Source organism: Salvelinus namaycush, chromosome 4 (genome assembly GCF_016432855.1).
Source record: "Salvelinus namaycush isolate Seneca chromosome 4, SaNama_1.0, whole genome shotgun sequence".
NCBI lineage: Eukaryota > Metazoa > Chordata > Actinopteri > Salmoniformes > Salmonidae > Salvelinus > Salvelinus namaycush.
This window is the reverse complement of record NC_052310.1, coordinates 40,630,584-40,650,838: the sequence shown is the minus strand read 5'-3', so window position 1 is coordinate 40,650,838 and position 20,255 is coordinate 40,630,584. Positions and strand designations below refer to the sequence as shown.

The 20,255-nt window shown below is 47.7% G+C and overlaps 1 protein-coding gene across 1 annotated transcript in view; it reads left to right on the top strand.

Moving 5' to 3' along the window:
• Positions 1-18,539, top strand: part of LOC120046533 (inactive ubiquitin carboxyl-terminal hydrolase 54-like) — a 61,207-nt gene extending 42,668 nt beyond the window's left edge. The window contains exons 9-21 of the mRNA XM_038991851.1: positions 124-292; positions 565-744; positions 1,883-2,059; positions 2,581-3,175; positions 3,319-3,452; positions 5,066-5,227; positions 5,845-5,964; positions 7,999-8,167; positions 9,127-10,106; positions 10,247-10,368; positions 15,889-16,020; positions 16,765-16,996; positions 17,333-18,539. Of these exons, the coding sequence (XP_038847779.1) occupies positions 124-292; positions 565-744; positions 1,883-2,059; positions 2,581-3,175; positions 3,319-3,452; positions 5,066-5,227; positions 5,845-5,964; positions 7,999-8,167; positions 9,127-10,106; positions 10,247-10,368; positions 15,889-16,020; positions 16,765-16,996; positions 17,333-17,964 (3,804 nt within the window). The 3' untranslated portion in view covers positions 17,965-18,539. The remainder of the gene's footprint in view (positions 1-123; positions 293-564; positions 745-1,882; positions 2,060-2,580; positions 3,176-3,318; positions 3,453-5,065; positions 5,228-5,844; positions 5,965-7,998; positions 8,168-9,126; positions 10,107-10,246; positions 10,369-15,888; positions 16,021-16,764; positions 16,997-17,332) is intronic.
• Positions 18,540-20,255: the final 1,716 nt, after the last annotated feature.

The window sequence follows — 20,255 nt, the reverse complement described above, 5'->3', positions numbered from 1 at the left end:
CTTTTCTACTCTTTCCGAACAGTTTGAGGTTTCACTTCAGGGATGGGCCTGAATGCTCAGGTCTAACCACTTGTTTTGAGTTCCCTGGAAAGTCGTGACATAGTTTATTCTCTTCCCGGGCAGATCGGGCCCAAGTGGAAGGACGTGGTGTCTCGGTGCATCAAGGGCCACTACCAGCCCCTGCTACTGCTCTACGCTGACCCCCGGGGGACGCCCGTGTCAGTGCAGGACCTGCCCTCCCGCCTGGACCTGCACCACTTCAACAGGTCATACTACGACAGTGAGGACTCGGGTACGAGACGCCTCGCGTCACACGAGATCACTTGCTACACGCACAGAATGGCTGTTGCATTACCACACCTGTGTTCAAATAGTATTTGCTTCCTTCTTCTTTCAAATGGAACTAGTAGTTAAAGTAAAACAAATGCAATTTATACACCACTTGTTTCTCCTTCTTGAAGCGGTTGTTTCCTGCTCTCTGTACTGTTCTGATTAAGTCCTGGCTCGTGTGTCCTCGTTGTTATCTCTGATGGCTGTCTGTGTCTGTTCCACTGTTGTCTACAGGCCGCGAGCCGTCCATCTCCAGTGACACGCGCACCGACTCGTCGACAGACAGTTACTCCTACAAGCACTCCCACTCCCACCATGAGTCCATGGCCAGCTACTTCTCCTCCGATTCCCAGGGAACCGTCATCTGTAACCCAGACAACGACTCAGCCTCCCGCAGCAGCCTGGAGACCACAGGTAGTAGGAGGAGGAGTTCAGGAATAGCATGCACACACACACACAGGGTGGATATATATGCACACACACAGACAGGGTAGATATATATGCACACACACAGACAGGGTAGATATATATGCACACACACAGACAGGGTAGATATATATGCACACACACACAGACAGGGTAGATATATATGCACACACACAGACAGGGTAGATATATATGCACACACACAGACAGGGTAGATATATATGCACACACACAGACAGGGTAGATATATATGCACACACACAGACAGGGGAGATATATATGCACACACACAGACAGGGTAGATATATATGCACACACACACAGACAGGGTAGATATATATGCACACACACAGACAGGGTAGATATATATGCACACACACAGACAGGGGAGATATATATGCACACACACAGACAGGGGAGATATATATGCACACACACAGACAGGGGAGATATATATGCACACACACAGACAGGGGAGATATATATGCACACACACACAGACAGGGTAGATATATATGCACACACACAGACAGGGTAGATATATATGCACACACACAGACAGGGTAGATATATATGCACACTCAAACATAAATATGGTCTGAAGCTCACTCAAACACACAAGTATGCACAGACACACACAGTCGCATACATGCACGCAGGCACATGCTTGCACGCATACACACATGCTGACACACACACACACACAGAGTATACTCCCCGGCCTATGCACCAGAGGAGGCTGGTGGGAGGAGCTGTAGGAGGATGGGCTCATTGTAAAGACTGGAGTGGTAGATTGGAATGGTATCAAACACATGGAAACCACGTTCCATTGAATCCAATCCAGCCATTACAATGAGCCCTATAGCTCTTCCCACCAGCCTCCTCTTATATACACAGACTAAACTGTGTACTAATTCATGCTTTTACCTTGCATGTATGCACACGTGCAACTACTTAAGTTTAAGCATGTAATGCTCACCCAAACATACTCAATACAGATTTGTATGTACTGTACAGAGGATTAAAGCCACAGCCATTACCCAATCATGTTCATCATGGATTATGTGTCATCATTTCTCGCATGTCGTAACCATGTAAACGGTCATAAAAAAATCTCCTCCCTAAGGCCAAGTGACGGACAGTGGGCCAGTGCAGTGCCACTCTCTGAGGAAAGGCGGAACAGTGGACAGGAAGGGCGGGGCCAGTGACAGGAAGCGGAGCTCTAGTCGTCCGAGGCGACTTGAGGAGAGGAGCCGGGGCTCTAAGACTGACGAAGCCTCGTCGGCAGGTTACCACAGCGAGGGTACGAAGGAACCAATCACACGGCAGAGCCAAGAGACTAGGGACCAATCACACGGCAGAGCCAGGGGACAAGTGATCTATGACAGAAGAGCATGATGACTCAGGAGACTATACTGTATCTAGCAGCTTAGAGCTCATCAGAATCAGTGCCTCTAGTCTTTCGCAGGTAGTTCATAGTATTTGGGTTTTACATATTTAACAAGAAGATCAGGTACAGGTACAGGAGTAGGGTATCTTGTAGTATACTGTAATCTGTGTGTCTTTACCATTTTTCTCTTGTCCAGTTAGCTGTCCAGTTAGCCGTTATCACCAACGTTGTCACTCGCGTTGCACTTTCATCCTATTATTTTCTTGCTTTTTCCACCCCTCCCCAATCAACACATGACATCACACCACTAATGTATTTATCTCCCACTCTCTATCTGTCTCCCTCCCTCCCTCTGTCTCACTCCTCTTCTCTCTCTCTGTCTCCATCCCTCCATCTCCCTCCTCTTCTCTCTCCTGTCTCCCTGGCTTCTATAGGGGAGACTCTGAAGGAGCAACAAGCACCTCGCACCGCACCCAAGTCCTCCTCCTCCAGTCGACTGAGGGATTTCAAGGAGACCATGAGCAACATCATCCACAGTCGCCCCCTCTCCGCCTCCTCCTCGGGCTCCGGGGCCCTTGGGGGTCTAGGGGCCGAGTCAGGGGCCACCACCAAGGCCAGAGACTGGGAGGCCGACAGCACCAGCAGTGAGTCCAAGTCCAGCTCCTCCGGGGGACGATACAGACCGGCCTGGAGGCCCCGGAGAGAGGCCCTCAATATAGACAGTATCTTCAGTAGGGAAAGACGTAGACAGGCTGGGTATAGTCCCCTAGGGGCCACTCTGCCTGAAGACAGTGGGGCCCCAGCCGAGGGCCCCACAGGGTCAGTCACTGGACAAGGACAGGGGCCCTTTGGTAATATGGCCTCCTCCTGGACCCTGCCAACAACCAGGGGCCATAACATGGAGCAGCAGCCCCCCAGGCTCATCCAGAGGATGGAGAGTGGCTATGAGAGCAGCGAGAGGAACAGTAACAGTCCTGTTAGCCTGGACATGCCTCTCAGCGAGGGACCCAATGCTGCTAATACACATAGGTACAGTAGAGCATATACAAACTGCTAGGAAAGGTTCTAGATGATAGTAACTCACGTATCCGAAAAGGCTAGACTCACAAATACTGATAGCTACACGATGAACTGTGTATTGTATGACTGACTTCTCTGTCTGTCTCTCTCAGGGACACCGGTCTGAAGAAGCCTTCCAGCTCCAGCTCAGGTCCATCATGGCGCACCGTGCCCAAGTCTAAGAGCAGCAGTGCTCTCCTGCAGGACGTCAAGGCTTCATGCAGGGGCAACAGCCACACAAGCCTGGGTAGGTCTGAGTCCGTGTGTGAGTGCGTTTCCCACAATGTGTGTCTTTTTAGGTGGAGTTGTGTCTGTTTTGGGGTGTGTACAGTGCATTCAGAAAGTATTCAGACTTCTCTTTTTCCACGTTTGATACAGCCTCATTCTAAAATGGATTAAATTATTTTTTCCCCACATCAATCTACACACAATACTCCATAATGACAAAGCGAAACAGGTTTTTAGAAATGTTTGCTCATTTATTACAAATATAAAACAGAAATACCTTATTTACATAAGTTTTCAGACCTTTTGCTATGAGACTCGAAATTGAGCTCAGGTGCATCCTGTTTCCATTGATCATCCTTGAGATGTTTCAACGTCTTGATTGGAATCCACCTGTGGTAAATTCAATTGATTGGACATGATTTGGAAAGGCACACACCTGTCTGTATAGACAATGTCCCACAGTTGACAGTCCATGTCAGAGGAAAAACCAAGCCATGAGCTCTGACAGAGCTCCAGAGTTTCTCTGTGGAGATGGGAGAACCTTCCAGAAGGACAACCATCCCTGCAGCACTCCACCAATCAGTCCTTTATGGTAGAGTGGCCAGACGGAAGCCACTCCTCAGTAAAAGGCACATGACAGCCTACTTGGAGTTTGCCAAAAGGCACCTAAAGGACTCAGACCATGAGAAACAAGATACTCTGGTCTGGTGAAATCAAGATGGAACTCTTTGGTCTGAATGCCTAGCATCACGTCTGGAGGAAACCTGGCACCATCCCTACGGTGAAGCATGGTGGTGGCAGCATTATGCTGTGGGGATGTTTTTCAGCTGCAGGGACTGGGAGACTAGTCAGGATCAAGGGAAAGAAGAACAGAGTAAAGTACAGAGAGAATTTTGATGAAAACCTGCTCCAGAGCGCTCAGGACCTCAGACTGGGGCGAAGGTCCACCTTCCAACAGGACAACGACCCTAAGCACACAGCCAAGACAACGCCGGAGTGGCTTCGGGACAAGTCTCTGAATGTCCTTGAGTGGCCCAGCCAGAGCCTGGAATTGAATCCGGTTCGAATATCTCTGGAGAGACCTGACAATAGCTGTGCAGAGACGCTCCCCATCCAACCTGACAGAGCTTGAGAGGATCTGCAGAGAAACTCCCCAAATACAGGTGTGCCAAGCTTGTAGCGTCATACCTAAGAAGACTCGAGGCTGTAATCGCTGCCAAAGGTGCTTCAACAAAGTACTGAGTAATTGTAATATGTAAGATTTCTGTGTTTTTTATTCAATTTGTCAATTACTAAAAACCTGTTTTTGCTTTGTCATTATGGGGTATTGTGTGTTGATTGATGTGGGGGGGGAAACATTTAATCCATTTTAGAATAAGGCTGTAACGTAACAAAATGTGGAAAAGTCAAGGGGCCTGAATTCTTTCCGAATGCACTGTATATTCATTAAGAACTCTGAGCAGATGGTTTATGTTAATTCATCTCTGTATCTCTGTGTGCTCAAAGTGTGATGAAGTGTACACACTGTCACTCCTCACACCTCTTCCCCCTGCCTTGTCTTGTCATGCTATTGAACAGGGACCATTATAGAAAGCTACGATATTAACGTGTGTGTGTGTGTGTGTCGCACAGCGGGAGAAGGCCGCAGCGAACTGGACGAGCTGCAGGAGGAGGTGGCCAGGCGAGCGAGGGAGCAGGAGTTACAGAGGAGGAAGGAGAAGGAAAAGGAGGCCGCCTTGGGGTTCAACCCCAGACCCAGCAAGTTCATGGACCTGGACGAGCTACAGAACCAGGGTAAGGCCCCAGACCAGACCCAGCCTGGTTGCTCAGCTAAAGGAGTTCCACTCTGAAGCCCATGAGTAACAGGGTTGGTGACCCTAGTACAGCATGTGGAAATCAGAAGAGAACAGGGAGCTGTATCGGTTGTTCTCCGGAGGCAGCCCTGCCCCACACCGCCTGGGTTTGGCTGTGTCTCTTTATGGAGCAGGTGTCTGAGTGCTTCATGTCGAAAGCACCCTGAGTGGGCTGAAAAATGGGACTGCTGTTGTGTAACAAAAAAGAGCATTGTTCCCCCCCACCCACACAATTGGAAGTTTCCTCATTCAGATGGTTAGAATGTGTGGCCGGCCAGTGGCCCAGTCACAGCGTAGAAAGGTTAAAAAGCGCGTTTGAATGTGCTGCGTTTTGTAGTGGAGAGAAATCGGATTGAACTAGTGGGGCTTGTAGCAGTATACACGGATTTAGGTCAGGCGATCCTGAAGTGAACAATAAGTCCTCCATCTTCAAAGTGTTGCAAAGACATATCATTAACTCAACCCACCCCACGGTGTGCCTTTTTTTGTTTAAAATATCTTTCTGGGTGTGTTTAAAGAGCTTTGCTTTTGGTGTGTGTGCATATCTGTGTTTCTTAGGCAAAGGGGACGGCTATGAACGGTGCGTGTCGGACGCTGAGCTACTGCTAGACCAGTCTCTGCGACTGGAGCAGGCTGGCGAGGTGGCCGCCGCTCTGTCTGTGGTTAATGAAGCTGTATGTAAGTAGACCTGACCTGCTTCCCTGTGCCTGCTGCCAGCCCAGCCGACCCGCTAGAACACCATACCACCACCTACCTACCTACCTATCTACCTACCTGTGTGTCTGTCCATGTGTGTCTCTGTTGGTTTCACCTGTAGTCCTTACCACTATTGCGCATAAGACAGCTATGTTGCAAGAAGGGTGTGGTTATTTGACCTTTGGTGTGGACTGGAGGGTCCTATATGACAAAGACCTACTTTCAGGCCACAGAGTCACTTGGTTTGAACCAGTCATCTGACTATCTATACCCAAAAGGTTAAAGATGACCTCCAGTGATAAAATAAAAAAATAAAAAATAAACTTTTACTATTGAAAAGCGATATCCCAAGTATAAATACAGTAAAGTACACACACTAAAGGGTAGACACAACTGCAAAATTCAAGGAGTAGGGCATTCAAGGAGTTGGTCTGATGGGAAGTTGTGATTTCACCGGCCTCCCCCTTTGCTCGAGGAGCAATAGAGAACAAAAGAGGGAAGGCCCACCCCACCACTTGTGCTATGTCATAACCTACCTGGACCACCTATTGAGATGTGCCTTTTGTTAAGTAAATCAGGTGTTAAATGAGACTGGAGTGCCACTTTATGGTATTGGCAGAATACTTGCTGCAATGCACGTGCAACACGGTGCTCTATCGTCTCCTAGCGATAGTTTGTTGCAAAACCCTTTTAGTGCCCGCAACTATAGCTCTTGTTTTATCCAAATATCTTGACATTTGTGCTTTCTGTCCAGTCAGACTTACAATAAGAGTCCTGAACCTAAAATACCCCCCAGTCTTGAGTAATGACTAGGGGAAGAGACAATTTGGTCTGTCTAAACACAAGTTCGGGACGGCTGATAAGGTTCCAGCCCTATGCCTACCAACCATCCCTGTCTGATGATAATGAAACGAGGCGAGTCGCTGGGATATTTACCCATCACCGTGGTTATTAGCCTGCCTGGTAGCACAGAGAGGGAGGGATCAGGGAATCCCGCGCTATGACAACCAAATCTTCCCAAGGCTCATTTAGGACAATGTGTCCTGGGTCTGTTATGTCAACATGGCAGTGAGTCTGTTGTTAGTGTGGTCTCTCTGTCTGTGTTTGTCCTCGTTTCCTAATGTCTCTGTGTTTTGATGTGACTTTCACAGTTTCACTTTTCACTGTCTCTGTCGTCAGCGTCTTGAATGTGTGTTTGATACTCCTCACTCGTCCACTGAGGAATGCTCACACACACACACGCACACACACACACACACACACACACACACACACACACACACACACACACACACACACACACACACACACACACACACACACACACACACACACACACACACACAATTTCCCTTGTCAGGCACCCCACTATCCCCTCGTCTCACAAAGCCCATTCCTCCATTTAAGATCTACAGCAAGTCAAGTCGATTACTAAAAACGTCTGAACTAAAGATATTTTGCCCGCTAACCAAGACAAAGAGTTTGAAAAATAGCCGCTATTTTTCTCAGTTCAGCCGCCGTGATATGAGTCGAAATACCGAGGAACAGCCTTTATTTTCTTCTCAGTCTTCTTGGATATATTGCGCCAAGGGAAGGGCTCAGCTTAAAACTATCAATTGAATTGTTTTGCCTTAACACAGTTCACTTTGATTTGATTAATTTAACGTTATTCTATATGATTTAACCATTTGCCGTATGAACAGAATATTTTGTTAAGAGTCACTGTGGATCTTCATTTCCCCAGTGTGTATCATCAGCCTGTGTCCATTTTAATTTACAACACACACACATCCATTTTACTCACCAAGCGTGGTGCCTGTTTGTGTCCTCCCCCACCCCAAAACCCATCCACACACCCCTCCCAAACCCACGTCATTATTTCAACAGTCTAATCCTATGATTTGATTTTGTGCCAAGTGTTTTTGCATGCATCCCCATAACGCAGCTCTTTATTTTCTGCATTTTTCTATATTTTTTTCTTTTCTGCTTTCCTTCCCTTTTTTTTTCGCACTGTAGCTAAACTCAGGCTTCCCATGCATGAGGGTGGCGCTAACACCCATAGCAGGACAGTGGCTGAGGCCCGGCTGCAAAAGTGCATGAGGAGAGCGCGGGGCCTGCAGCAGCGCATGCAACAGCAGCAGCAGGAAGACAGACCCCAGCAACAGGATCAGGAGCAGACAGAGAAGCAGGATCAGCCCTGTCCCTCTCCCCAGGGGCCCCCCAGGTACCAGCACTGTCTCCTGTCTGTGTCCTGTGACTCCCATCCCCCACCTGACCTCACCTGTTCAGCCCACACCCATGGCTGAGCTCCTCATGTGACTCTGGAAGGAGTGGAACAAGGGATCACACAGTCCTGGTTTATTCTTTAACATGCAAAATGTTTTGCAGGTAGTATAGGAAAAACACCATTGATTTGTATGTAGAAGGTGTGTTCAATGTGCATAGAGACAAAGGGAGAAATGCTGTTATATTTTCTTTAACCTAGGTTCTTTACAGTAGGTCTATGTGTGCTAATCTGATTCCAAATCTAACCATTCATTAATTCTTTCCTAACACACAATTTTACCCTTGTGTTTTAAGGTTTTCAAATATTTGCTCATGCCATCTCTTATTCAGTGTAGCTAGTGCTGCTGTGTTGTTTGGAGGGTTGTGTGTGGGTGTTTACTCTTTAGTTATTGTGGAGGTTGCTATGAGTCCAGGTCCTAGGGGTCCACAGACACGAGTGCCTCTACCAGGGGTCCGGTTCTGAGCCACCCCCGCCATCCCCGTGGCTCACCTGTGCCAAAGCTCTAAAATGTCCATCTGTTACAGAAACATCACACACACACACACACAGTTAACTCGCACGCATGCACAGTCAACTCACATACCCGCACACACGGACTCCCATGGACACACTGACATGCACACACACACACACACACACACACACACACACACACACACACACACACACACACACACACACACACCCACTAACATTTTAGACCTGGAACATGTGTATAGTATACAAAGTAATATTTAGTAATGTATAGTAAACAATACAAAATCCTCCTCTGTTTCAGAGCAAAGACATGCGAGAGATGCCTCGCCATCATTCACTAACCAGCCCATAACATGAGCCTCTTTCCTCCTCCTTCCTAGTGAACAGCCTGTCCCAATCCAAATACTGTTGACAGACGCCCAGGAGGACCAACCACAAGCAGTCCCGGAAGCCATCAGAAACACGCCTTCTCCTCTCTACGTTAAGCACCTCCCCTCCAGCACAAACTCACTCCCTGAGCCCCTGAGCCACCCCCCTGTCGCTATGCCCCCGAGCCCTCACACAGGGTCACCCATGGGGGGGTTCATAGCGGAGGCGTGGGGGCGCCGGGAAGGACTGGAGATGTCAGGCGTGCTAGATAACTCCTGTACTCATGTGAGACCCCTCCACAAGCACGCTGCCGTGTCCCTGCCTGCCCTGTGTGTGAATGGCCGGGACGAGAGCTTTACTGAGGGAGGCCATGACCAGACCCCAGCCCTGCCCAACCACCAGCCAGCTGCACCCTCACACTGGAACAGTAACCCCCCAGCCCCGACTCTGCCCACCCCACGCCCGCACTCCAGGACACCCTCTCCAGTCAGCCACACCTCAGAGGAAAGGGGCCACGCCAACATGGAGGATGCCTATTCCAGTCGGCCAGCCCTGGGCCCCTCTCAGCCTCCTCCAGCCCATCAGAACCACAGCTCCCCTGTCCCCATCTCCTCCAACACCTCCAGGCTCGGCCCTCCTCCTCCCCCTCCCACCCGTAACTGGTCCGGCTGGAGCCTGGACCAGCCGGCCGCCTTCGACTCCCCCTTCTACGCCCCTCCTACAGACTCCCACTGCCCTCCATCCACCCCCATCAGACCAGGGCGGACCCCTTCCCCAGTGTCTGGCAACTACATGCCAGGTGCCGCCATGCCAGTGGAGCGCTGGGCAGAGAACGTGACCCGCTACTACAACTCCCAGGCTGCCCCTGTGGTTGGGTCGCCCTGTGAGGAGCTGTCGGAGCTAGACTCTCTGTACCAGGCGAGCCTTCAGGCCACCAGCCTGCACCGGGCCCCACGCGGAGTCAGCCCCCAGCCCACTGCCAACAAGCAACGTAAGTATACTCACTGACCAGTGATGTATGGTACAACTGTAAAAATTTAAAATTAAAAAGGTAGATATGATGAGGGATAAAAATGTAAGTGGGTTCGAGCTATCCACAACTAATACTGTGTCTCTGTGTTGTATCTGCAGCGGCTAGGAAGCTGTTGTCTGGGCTGGCTGCACCTGGCCGCTCCAAGACTCCCACAGCCGAGTTAGAGAGATATGCTTACAGAACGCCAGGCTACACCAGCAGCCCCACACAACACAACAAGGTTGGCATCCACAGGGTGTTTGTGTGCGTGTGTGCGTGCGTTCATTGTCCTACATGTGGCTGATTGTGAATTTCAGGGCTGTGTGTGGTGATGCATGGTCAAAGCTGTGTGTGTTGAGGCTGCTTGGTGATTTGGTGCGGATGTGTGAAGGTTGTATCTGAGTGACGTGTGTGTGGACGGACTGGCATGTGTTTGCGTCAGTCCCTGTGTCTGTACATGCATGTTTTTTTGCAGGGCTTGACATTCAGGTAAATTTGCCAGTGGCACACCGGGTCAGAGGCTTTTCAAAGTTACTGGCTCCAACATTGTAACCACTGGCCAATATTGTATTGGTGTGGTGGTGCAGCAGAACAAACACGCATATTCATAACTGTTTTGATTGGATGCTGGGCTCTGATTATCATTGAATGGAGGTCAGACTGCAGTCTTGTTTTGTCAGAGGATGACCCGGACTCAACATGATGCCCTGTGATAACTGAAGAAAAGACAATGACACAACATTTTGTTAAAAGGAATCATTTTATGAAAAGCATGTCGTTGTGTGAATTTGATAGCCTCATCCCCCCCCCATGCTTCATTTCCTCCCCCCATTCGTCTCAAACTCCTCAAGCTCTCTCTCCAGAGCCTCTTCTGTTGGCTGGTTCTGTCTTCATCCCCAAGCAGTGAACCCTGGGCGTCTATCTGGCAGACCCAGACCCCCACCACCTCAGAACAGTGTAAATAGTGTGGGTGCAATTTGATTAATTGTTCAGCAGTCTTATGGCTTGGGGGTAGAAGCTGTTGAGGAGCCTTTTGGACCTAGACTTGGTGCTTTGGTACCGCTTGCCGCATGGTAGCAGAGAGAACAGTCTATGACAATTTTTGGGGCCTTCCTCTGAGACTAGTATATAGGTCCTGAATGGCAGGAAGCTTGGCCCCAGTGATTTACTGGGCTGTACGCACTACCCTCTGTAGCGCCTTACGGTCGGATGCCGAGCAGTTGCCATACCAGGCGGTGATGCAACCGGTCAAGATGCTCTCCATCTGGTGACCCATGCCAAATCTTTTCAGTCTCCTAAGGGGGAAAAGACATTGTCGTGCCCTCTTCCCGACTTTCTTGGTGTGTTTGGACCATGATAGTTTGTTGTGATGTGGATACCAAGGAACTTGAAACTCTCGACCCGCTCCACTACAGCCCCGTCGATATGAATGGGGGCATGTTTGGCCCTCCTTTTCCTGTAGTACACGATCATCTCCTTTGTCTTGCTCATGTTGAGGGAGAGGTTATTGTCCTGGCACCACACTGCCAGGTCTCTGACCTCCTCCCTATAGGCTGTCTCATCGTTGTCGGTGATCAGGCCTACCACCGTTGTGTCGTCAGCAAACTTTATGGAGTCGTGCTTGGCCAAGCAGCCGTGGGTGAACAGGGAGTAAAGGAGGGGAATAAGCACGCACCCTTGAGGGGCCCCCGTGTTGAGGATCAGCGTTGCAGATCTGTTGTTGCCTACCCTAACCACCTGGGGGCGGCCCGTCAGGAATTCCAGGATTCAGTTGCAGAGGGAGGTGTTTAGTCCCAGGGTCCTTAGCTTAGTGATGAGCTTAATGGGCACTATGGTGTTGAACGCTGAGCTGTAGTCAATGAACAGCATTCTCACATAGGTGTTCCTTCCGTCCAGGTGGGAAGGGGCAGTGTGGAGTGCGATTGAGATTGCGTCATCTGTGGATCTGTTGGGGCGGTATGCGAATTGGAGTGGGTCTAGGGTTTCCGGGATGATGTTGATATACACCATCATAAATAGAGTACAGTGCCTTCGGAAAGTGTTCAGACCCCTTGACTTTTTCCACATTTTATTACGTTACAGCCTTATTCTACAATTGATTCAATTGTTTTTTTCCCTCATCAATCTACACACAATACCCCATAATGACAAACCAAAAACAGGTTTACATTTTTTTTTTGCTACAACTATTTATTTAGAACCACAGATGGACAAAATGGGAGTTAACGTTAACTGGGGAAAATCTACAATTTCAGAAGATTGGTGCTTTGAATCCTGCGTCGTTAATGCCGTTGCCTGGGGAGGGTGAATCACATACATGTGACCCAGATCAGATTACTCCAAAACCGAGGCCTGGTTTGCAAGAGACAGCATTGGAATCGGGAAAAGTATTATATACAGATGGCTCTAGTTACATGACCACAGAAGGGAAGAGAGTAATGGGGTACGCTGTGTGTGATGACAGAGGAATAGTGAAGGCTGGCCCACTGCCAGCCTCGGTGTCAGCCCAGGGGGCGGAGTTGCATTGGCCGAGGCTTGTAGGTTGTCGGAAGGGGAGAATGTAACAATATACACTGATTCTCGGTATGCATTTGGAGAAATTCATGATTTCGGTACATTGTGGTCACAATTGGGCATGTTAACAGCGACAGGAACACCAATAAAAAATGGTCTGCCTCAACTATTCTAGCATCATTTCAACTTCAACATTTCAACATCATCAAATCACCTCTGCTTAGTCTATTACAGTGACAACTAAAAGATACCAAAAACAATTTAGTCCAATCAACGTAAGCTAAATATGATGTGGCTGTCCATTCTTCTGATTTGTGTGTGTGTGTGTGCACATTTGTGCAAGTAGAAAATTATGTTGACTCACCCTACTTGTAGAGAAACGCCAATGCCATCCTCCTCTCTTTCATGTTGAAGAAACGGTCGATCACTGTGTCATACAGTACACGTTTTATTTTTTGTTGTCCTAGGCTACCTGGCTAAAATGCTTGCTCGCTAGCCTAACTTCCATTCATGGGCAACGTTAGCTAGTTAACGTTAGCATTCTACATATTGAACTTCCATCCTCTCAGACCAGGCGCACAGCAATGTATTAATTAATGGAGAATTAATGTATTACAAAGAATTAAGTAAAACCACAAGTCCAAATCCCCATCTCCATCCATGGCTAATTTAGGAAAGGGACAACTTTAGCTAGCTAGCTAGCTAGACACCGGAGAACAACAACACAACGAGATGCAACAATTCAAGTTGTTTCTGTCAATGACGTATGCTCTCAATGCGATATTATAGGAGTGACGTCAAAATCCAAACTGGCTTCCCATGACACTTTTTTTTGGTGCGTCAGGACCATTTAGTTGAGCTCGCTCAGTTTAGCTCAACGCTGATTGGCAAATCTGGTATACTTTTTTATCAAGGGAGGCCAAATGCTCGCTGGTTTCCCTTGCATTCCTTTCAATGCTTACGGGCGACAACAATGTCATACTCGTTTGGACCAGACAACATCAGATAGATGGCCTACACATAGAAAGACAGAGGGGCGCTGTTTCACTCGCTTGGATGCTTTCTCCGGTGAGATACATTCAGCCTCTTGCGAATTGAAGGAAAATGATGAAAGACAAAATATCAATTATTTTATGTTTATGTATTTTTTTATTGGTCAACTTTTTGGGAAGCTTGGCTTCCCTTGGCATCCATGAATACACACCACCGATAACACAACAGTTTTTGTGACAAAACCATCAGTAGCTTAGAAAATGTGATGGAAACCCATTTAAGTTGTATTTTTCATTCAGTACATAGAAATTTAACTGCAAAAGTTATTTTGATGTGCACTACATCATTACGCACAGAATTTTATCCACAATAAGTAATTTTGATCAAAACATCTCTGGTTGGAAAATGTGGATATTGTTTTAAGCAGATGAAAATCTGTCTCAAATTGTATGGAAACCTAGCTAGTGGTGTGTTTCCAACAAATGGACAAAAATCAGTGCGTGATCGTGCACACAAATTGTACTTTTTCGCGCACGTTTTCATGTACCAAATAAAAATCTAAAATGAATTGTTTCCATCACATTTTCAACTCTACCAAGCATCAGTCATCATGTTTCCAGAATAAGACCCTCGATAGTTATTGGAAAGGAGCACCATGTGAAGTTCATCATAATTGATTTAATCTGTAGCCTAATAAAGTGCATGGTTTCCCAAGTCATAGTGGAAGGACCACACACCATATCATCGCATGACTCCAAGTTTATGTCGATAAGATGGTTAGGCCTATTATATAAATATTTGCACATAAAGGCATTCCCATTGCCATTTTTCGCATTAATTATTTTTACTGCACAAAAAATAGGTCCCGTCATGCCGAACAAACAAATTATCATTAGGCATTCATGAAATTGCACCGAAACTTCCTGTTTCCATTACAGCTGTCGTAAATATGGTATGACTTTACACTCATAAAAACTGTGGATGGAAACGTGGTTAGAGGCTGAAGTTTCCTCACTCTTTTTTGCTCCCTGTCATTTTCCTTTTAACTCATCCTCCATCGTCCTGCTTTTCTCTTTTTTACCAGGCACTTGGCACCGATAAGAAACATTGTTTTGTTCTCTCTATTCGTTCTCCCTCTCTATTTTCTACTATGATACACTAATTATTTAATGTTCGCCTAGTTTGTGCGCTTACATTTTTTTCAATGTCATCTGACAAGCTGACAAACCCTTAACCCTTACCCTGACCATGACCCACATCATAACCCTAACTTTAACCCTTACCTTCACCATTCGGGCAGGATCCCGTATAGCACGGACCATGATTGGCACGCTATGATTCGGATCCTGACTGGACTGAATCCCACATCTATTTCTTAATGGGCTATTTATCAGATATGTAGGCTATTTGACACAAATTTGAATGTTTTGAACTCACACCTATATTTTATTTATTTATGCCTAATACACTTTTATTTCTTCCTGTATTTAGCCAACAAGTGAGCTGTGTAAATACTTGTTATGCCATGACAAGCAGCTCCATAGTGTAGGCCTAGGCCTACGTAAACCTTCCTTTGCTAATAGTGACATCTCTGTGTAGGATGCCTTATATTATCAAAGACTGAAAAGCAGGTTAAGGACTGAATTGACGGGCTTCCTGCCTCTGCTGAAATTGGTCTGGCGCGAGTAGCCTGGACGTAGCCTAGGTCACTCGAGACGGAGAGGGAGAGTTTGACATTCATGCTTGGAAACCGAATGCTGATTGAAAGCAAGTGTGGAGTGTCTGACGTCGGGAAGATGATCAAGGATGAAATATAACTATACAATATCATTTGTCCGTTTTGGAGTTTGAAAATGTACTGGTGTAACGGATGTGAAATGGCTAGCTAGTTAGCGGGTACGCGCTACTAGCGTTTCAATCAGTTACGTCACTTGCTCTGAAACCTACAAGTAGTGTTGCCCCTTGCTCTGCAAGGGCCGTGGCCTTTGTGGAGCGATGGGTAACGATGCTTCGTGGGTGACCGTTGTTGATGTGTGCAGAAGGTCCCTGGTTCGCGCCAGTGTCGGGGCGAGGGTACGGTCTAAAGTTATACTCTTACACTGGCCCAAGCGGGCCATATGAAAGCTTGACTAACTGGCCCGGTGAGCTCGGCAGAAGATGCCAGGCCAGCGGGCAGCCCTGAATGTTGAGCCCTGTTGTGCATGCGTGTGTGTAGGAGTGTGTTTCACACAATGTGTTTGTTGTGTCCCTGTAGCCTGGGTCATGTGAGCGACCACTGGGAGATGACAAGAACTACAGTGCTGAGAACCTCCGCCGCATTGCCCGCAGTCTGAGTGGCACCGTCATAGGGGGCCGACCCGAACTCCTCGCCCCCTCCCGCAGCTTTGTGAGTCACACATACACACACTCTTTCTCTCTCTCTCTCTCACACACACACACACACACACACACACATACACAGTGTGCATATGTCATACACACAAACACAGAGCCTCACACGTGAGCCTCAGTTCCTGACTGGGAAAGGCCACAGCTGTCAATCCCACTCAGTGCTGTCTGCGTTACCTTGGGTGAGCACATCATTACATCATCATGTCATGTACCATCAATGTACCTCATCATCATCATCACACCTCCCTCCCAGTGAATGTGATGGTTTCATAATGTCATAATGCCATCTGGTGTTCACATAATGCAACTGCCATGTTGTGCTGTGATAGAGCCCCTAGTGGCGTGATCTTCACTCAGCAAAATGCTCGAAGCTGATTTTGTTAATTTAGTTAATCCAATAAGCTTTTAACCTTGTGTTCAGCTTACGTTCTTTGGCTGAAGAACAAAGAACAGCACTAGACATGGCACTGTTGCGTTATATGAATAGATGGTGAGGTTTGTACTGCCATTGAACTCCTGACTGTTGTTTTTGTGCTGTTTTCACGGAAGTGTGGGTCAGTGGTCCCTTGTCAACCCGTTTTAACTCATCTGTCTTCCTCTTATCCCCATCTCCTTCCTGCCTCACAACTGCTGGGTATTCTCACCTTGTGGTGGATTTCTCTCTCTCTCTCTCTCTCTCTCTCTCTCTCTCTCTCACTCTCACTCTCACTCTCACTCTGGACTTTTACAAAATAAAAAGGAGCCCCCAGTTACCAGGATGCCAAAGCATGCGGAATCCCGAGTCCCCGCACATCATCCTAGCACGTCCTCCCTGCACCCCCCTCCCTCCTCCACCCACCTCGCTCCACCCGAACCCCAACACCAATACCTCCACAACAACCACCACCACTACAGCCCCCCAGCACTGCCCCAGCACCCCCCTCAGCAGGCAGCACGGCCCCCCTCCGCGGGGCCCTATCTGGGACGCTCAGGTAACCATCAGCCTCCTCGACCTCCACCACCTCCAGTCATCAGACCACAGCACCATGCTGGCCCTACCAGCCATGGGAAGTGGATCACATAACACTCACTTTGACTGTTATACCTCCCGTTGTCTCTGTATGTCTGGTCATACTACCGGGTTTATGTGCCATTAACAATAATGAAGTATATTTATTCTGCAGGGGTAGAACAGTAGAATATGGCACAAAACAATGCGACAGGGGATAGGAACACATTAGCAGAACTTTGATTGTCCAGTGAGTTTCTCGGTGTGCCTCTACTGTGGTAGTCCTCTGCTGTGTTCTAATGATTTTCTGCCCCCACAGGAGATCACCAGAAGGGAGACCAGTTTCTGGCTGTGTTTGACCGGGGTGAAGCTTTCTCCCGTGAAAACTACCACAGTGTTGCACTGAGCTACGGCACGCTGCCGCGGGCACCTCCCAGGGCACCTCCAACCTGGTCCTCCTCTCTCCCTCGGCCCAGGGAAGGACCCAACCCGGGCCCTGGGTACTACAGCCGCCCAGACATGGGCTATGCCACCCTCTCCCACCCCCACCGCTCTGCTCCCCCTAGTGGCGCCATCAATGGCTACAGGCAGCCCCCTAAATCCAGCAGGACCAATGGAACCCTACCTTCCCGTCTACAACCACAACACCACCCAGCCCACCATCGGCTTTCCAGCGAGACCTCCAACCAGCCCCTCCGCCTGGACGTACCCCCGGATGATGACTGGAGGACCCCCGACTACAGGATGGTAGCGCCGTCCATGCCCATGCGGCATGCCCACCCCCTCCATCAGCCGACCCAGAGGCATGACCACCCCCGTATGATGGCATCGTCCCGTGGCCCCGGTAGTGCCCAGCTCTGTTCCCTGTGCCAACAGCTGCCCACCGAGCCCTCCCGTCACTACTGCCAGTCCTGTGGGGTCTACATGGCCCGTTTCCGGCCTGCCAGCTGATCCAGCTCACCGTCACCTTGCAAACGGACCCAGTTTACTCCCAACACACACACACACTCTTTCTCTCTCTGTTCCCCATTGAGCTCTAGATGTCAGACTCTGCTGTTGTAGAATGCAGTTAAGGAGGCTCACAGCAATCTTGGGACACATTGTTCTAGCAGATTGTGGCCCTTTCGTTTCCCATCAATTAATGTCTATAGTATAACCCCAGCCCCCATCCCACCCCAACCCTCTTTAACCAGACAGGCCAACCACTATATCTGGTCCTTAACCTGGTATATTTCTATAGAGTTTATATTTAGTCTTTATGGCTGCTCGTCATCTAAGGTTATTTAAAGATGATGTGATCCAGCATTGGAAGGTCAGAGTCCAGGCTGGGTGGAAGTGGGGCTGTGTAGTGTCCACTGAGGTGGATGGCAAGAGGCACTCAATCAGTCAATTAAATGTATTTCTAAAGCCCTTTTTACACCAGCAGAGTGTCACAAAGTGCTAATACAGAAACCCAGCCTAAAACCCCAAAGAGAAAGCAATGCAGATGTAGAAGCACGTTGTGAAGAAAAAAAAAACTCCCTAGAAAGGCAGGAACCTAGGAAGAAAACTTAAGAGGAACCAGGCTCTGAGGGGTGGCCAGTCCTCTTCTGGCTGTGCCGGTGGAGATTATAAGAGTACACGGCCATTAAGGCACTGTGCTTCTGGGAGGTTAGGACACCCCATAAACACATCAGCGCCAACACAGCTGGAGTTTAGGGTTACACTGATGTTCCCAGGGGTCACAAATGAACCCATTGTTTGAGGAAGCCTGTTGCAGACGAAGAATGAAGATGGAAGTTGAGTTGCACGGTGGGGACGAGGGCAAGGCGGAGTGAGAGGTACAGTTGAAGTTGTACACGTTTTATTGTCAGTCATGAAAACACTGAACAGGTGTGAGAAAGTGAAATGGATGTGTCATAAGGCTGCGTTCTCACACCAACCCATCTCTGCCAACCCTCTCCTTAATGTATACCGACGCTATTCACTTACTGTATTACTCTATTTATCATGTTTAGCGAGCTCTGGGTAAGTAGTGTGTAGATGATCAAACTAATCTACAGGCCTAACCTGTGTATACTCTGCCATAGACCTGCTGTACGTTGCATTCTCTCAACTAGCTAGCACTGTCTGGTGACTAGAGCCCTCTTGCAGAATGAGCCTGTGTGTGGGCTAAGGACCCTGGACGTTTTTCTTGAGGCTTTTCACAGCCCTGCATTTATGCATGGTTGTTCAGCAGATCTATGACTGAGGGAGTCCCTCGGAGCTTCGTGTACAATATATTAAGTATATATGAGATTTAGTGCAGTGAATTTACTTAACTGCGTTAACACAAGTTTAGTGCACTTCAGAAGTGTTAAGATAATTGTATCGGTTGCTGTTTTAATTCTACTGACATTTTTCCCGTTGTTACGGGAGACTCTCAATGTTAGCCTATTTTTGTACTTGTGTAGGTTAGATGGTGATCCTGAGTGCTAAGGAGGTACAGTACCGAGGGTTACACTCTTAGAGAAAACGTAATGACAGTGTACACATCTGTATTTTAGGATACTTTACAGAGAACAAAATAGGAACTGACTATAAAACTGTCAATTCAATGGCTTTTAACAAATCTTACTAGTTGAATCTTGATGCTAGAGCCATTTTTCGAGCCATTTTTCTTGCTCTTTAATTTTTGTGATGCGCGATCACTGGAGATGGTTAGTTTTAATGTTCCTAATTCAAATCTCAACCCAGACATGACTAAGATGCTGATTTAGAGCTCTGGAATACAACAAAAGCCAACTTTGCCTCGTTTTTTGAGGCAGATTTTAGATCTGATGGTGTAAACTTATGGATCATTAGAGTCCCAATTAGAGTGAAGTCGCTTTTTTTGACTTGTGAGGGAAAGAAAGCTACAGCCTTACAAAATACACTTAGGTTATCTACAATCTGAAATGAAGGAAATTACAAAATTATGTTTTGTCGCTATCTACGATGTTGCTGATTTGTTTTGGAATATTTTTACACTTATTTTTCTACACTGTAGATATGACTGACGGAATATGAAGAAAATGGAGCTTATGGAAGAAAGGTTTTGAGTGTCTTAAGATAAAACAACTGCTAAAATCGTATAGTTAATACAGAATTTAGGATGCACAACTGCTGTGCAATTCATCAGGTGTGAGTGGTGTCCTTCTTTAGGGAAAACAAGTCTCGGAAACTGAAATGTAACTCTGCACCGTTGCAGATGCTAAACTCTTAACCAAAGACTTTAGTGATAC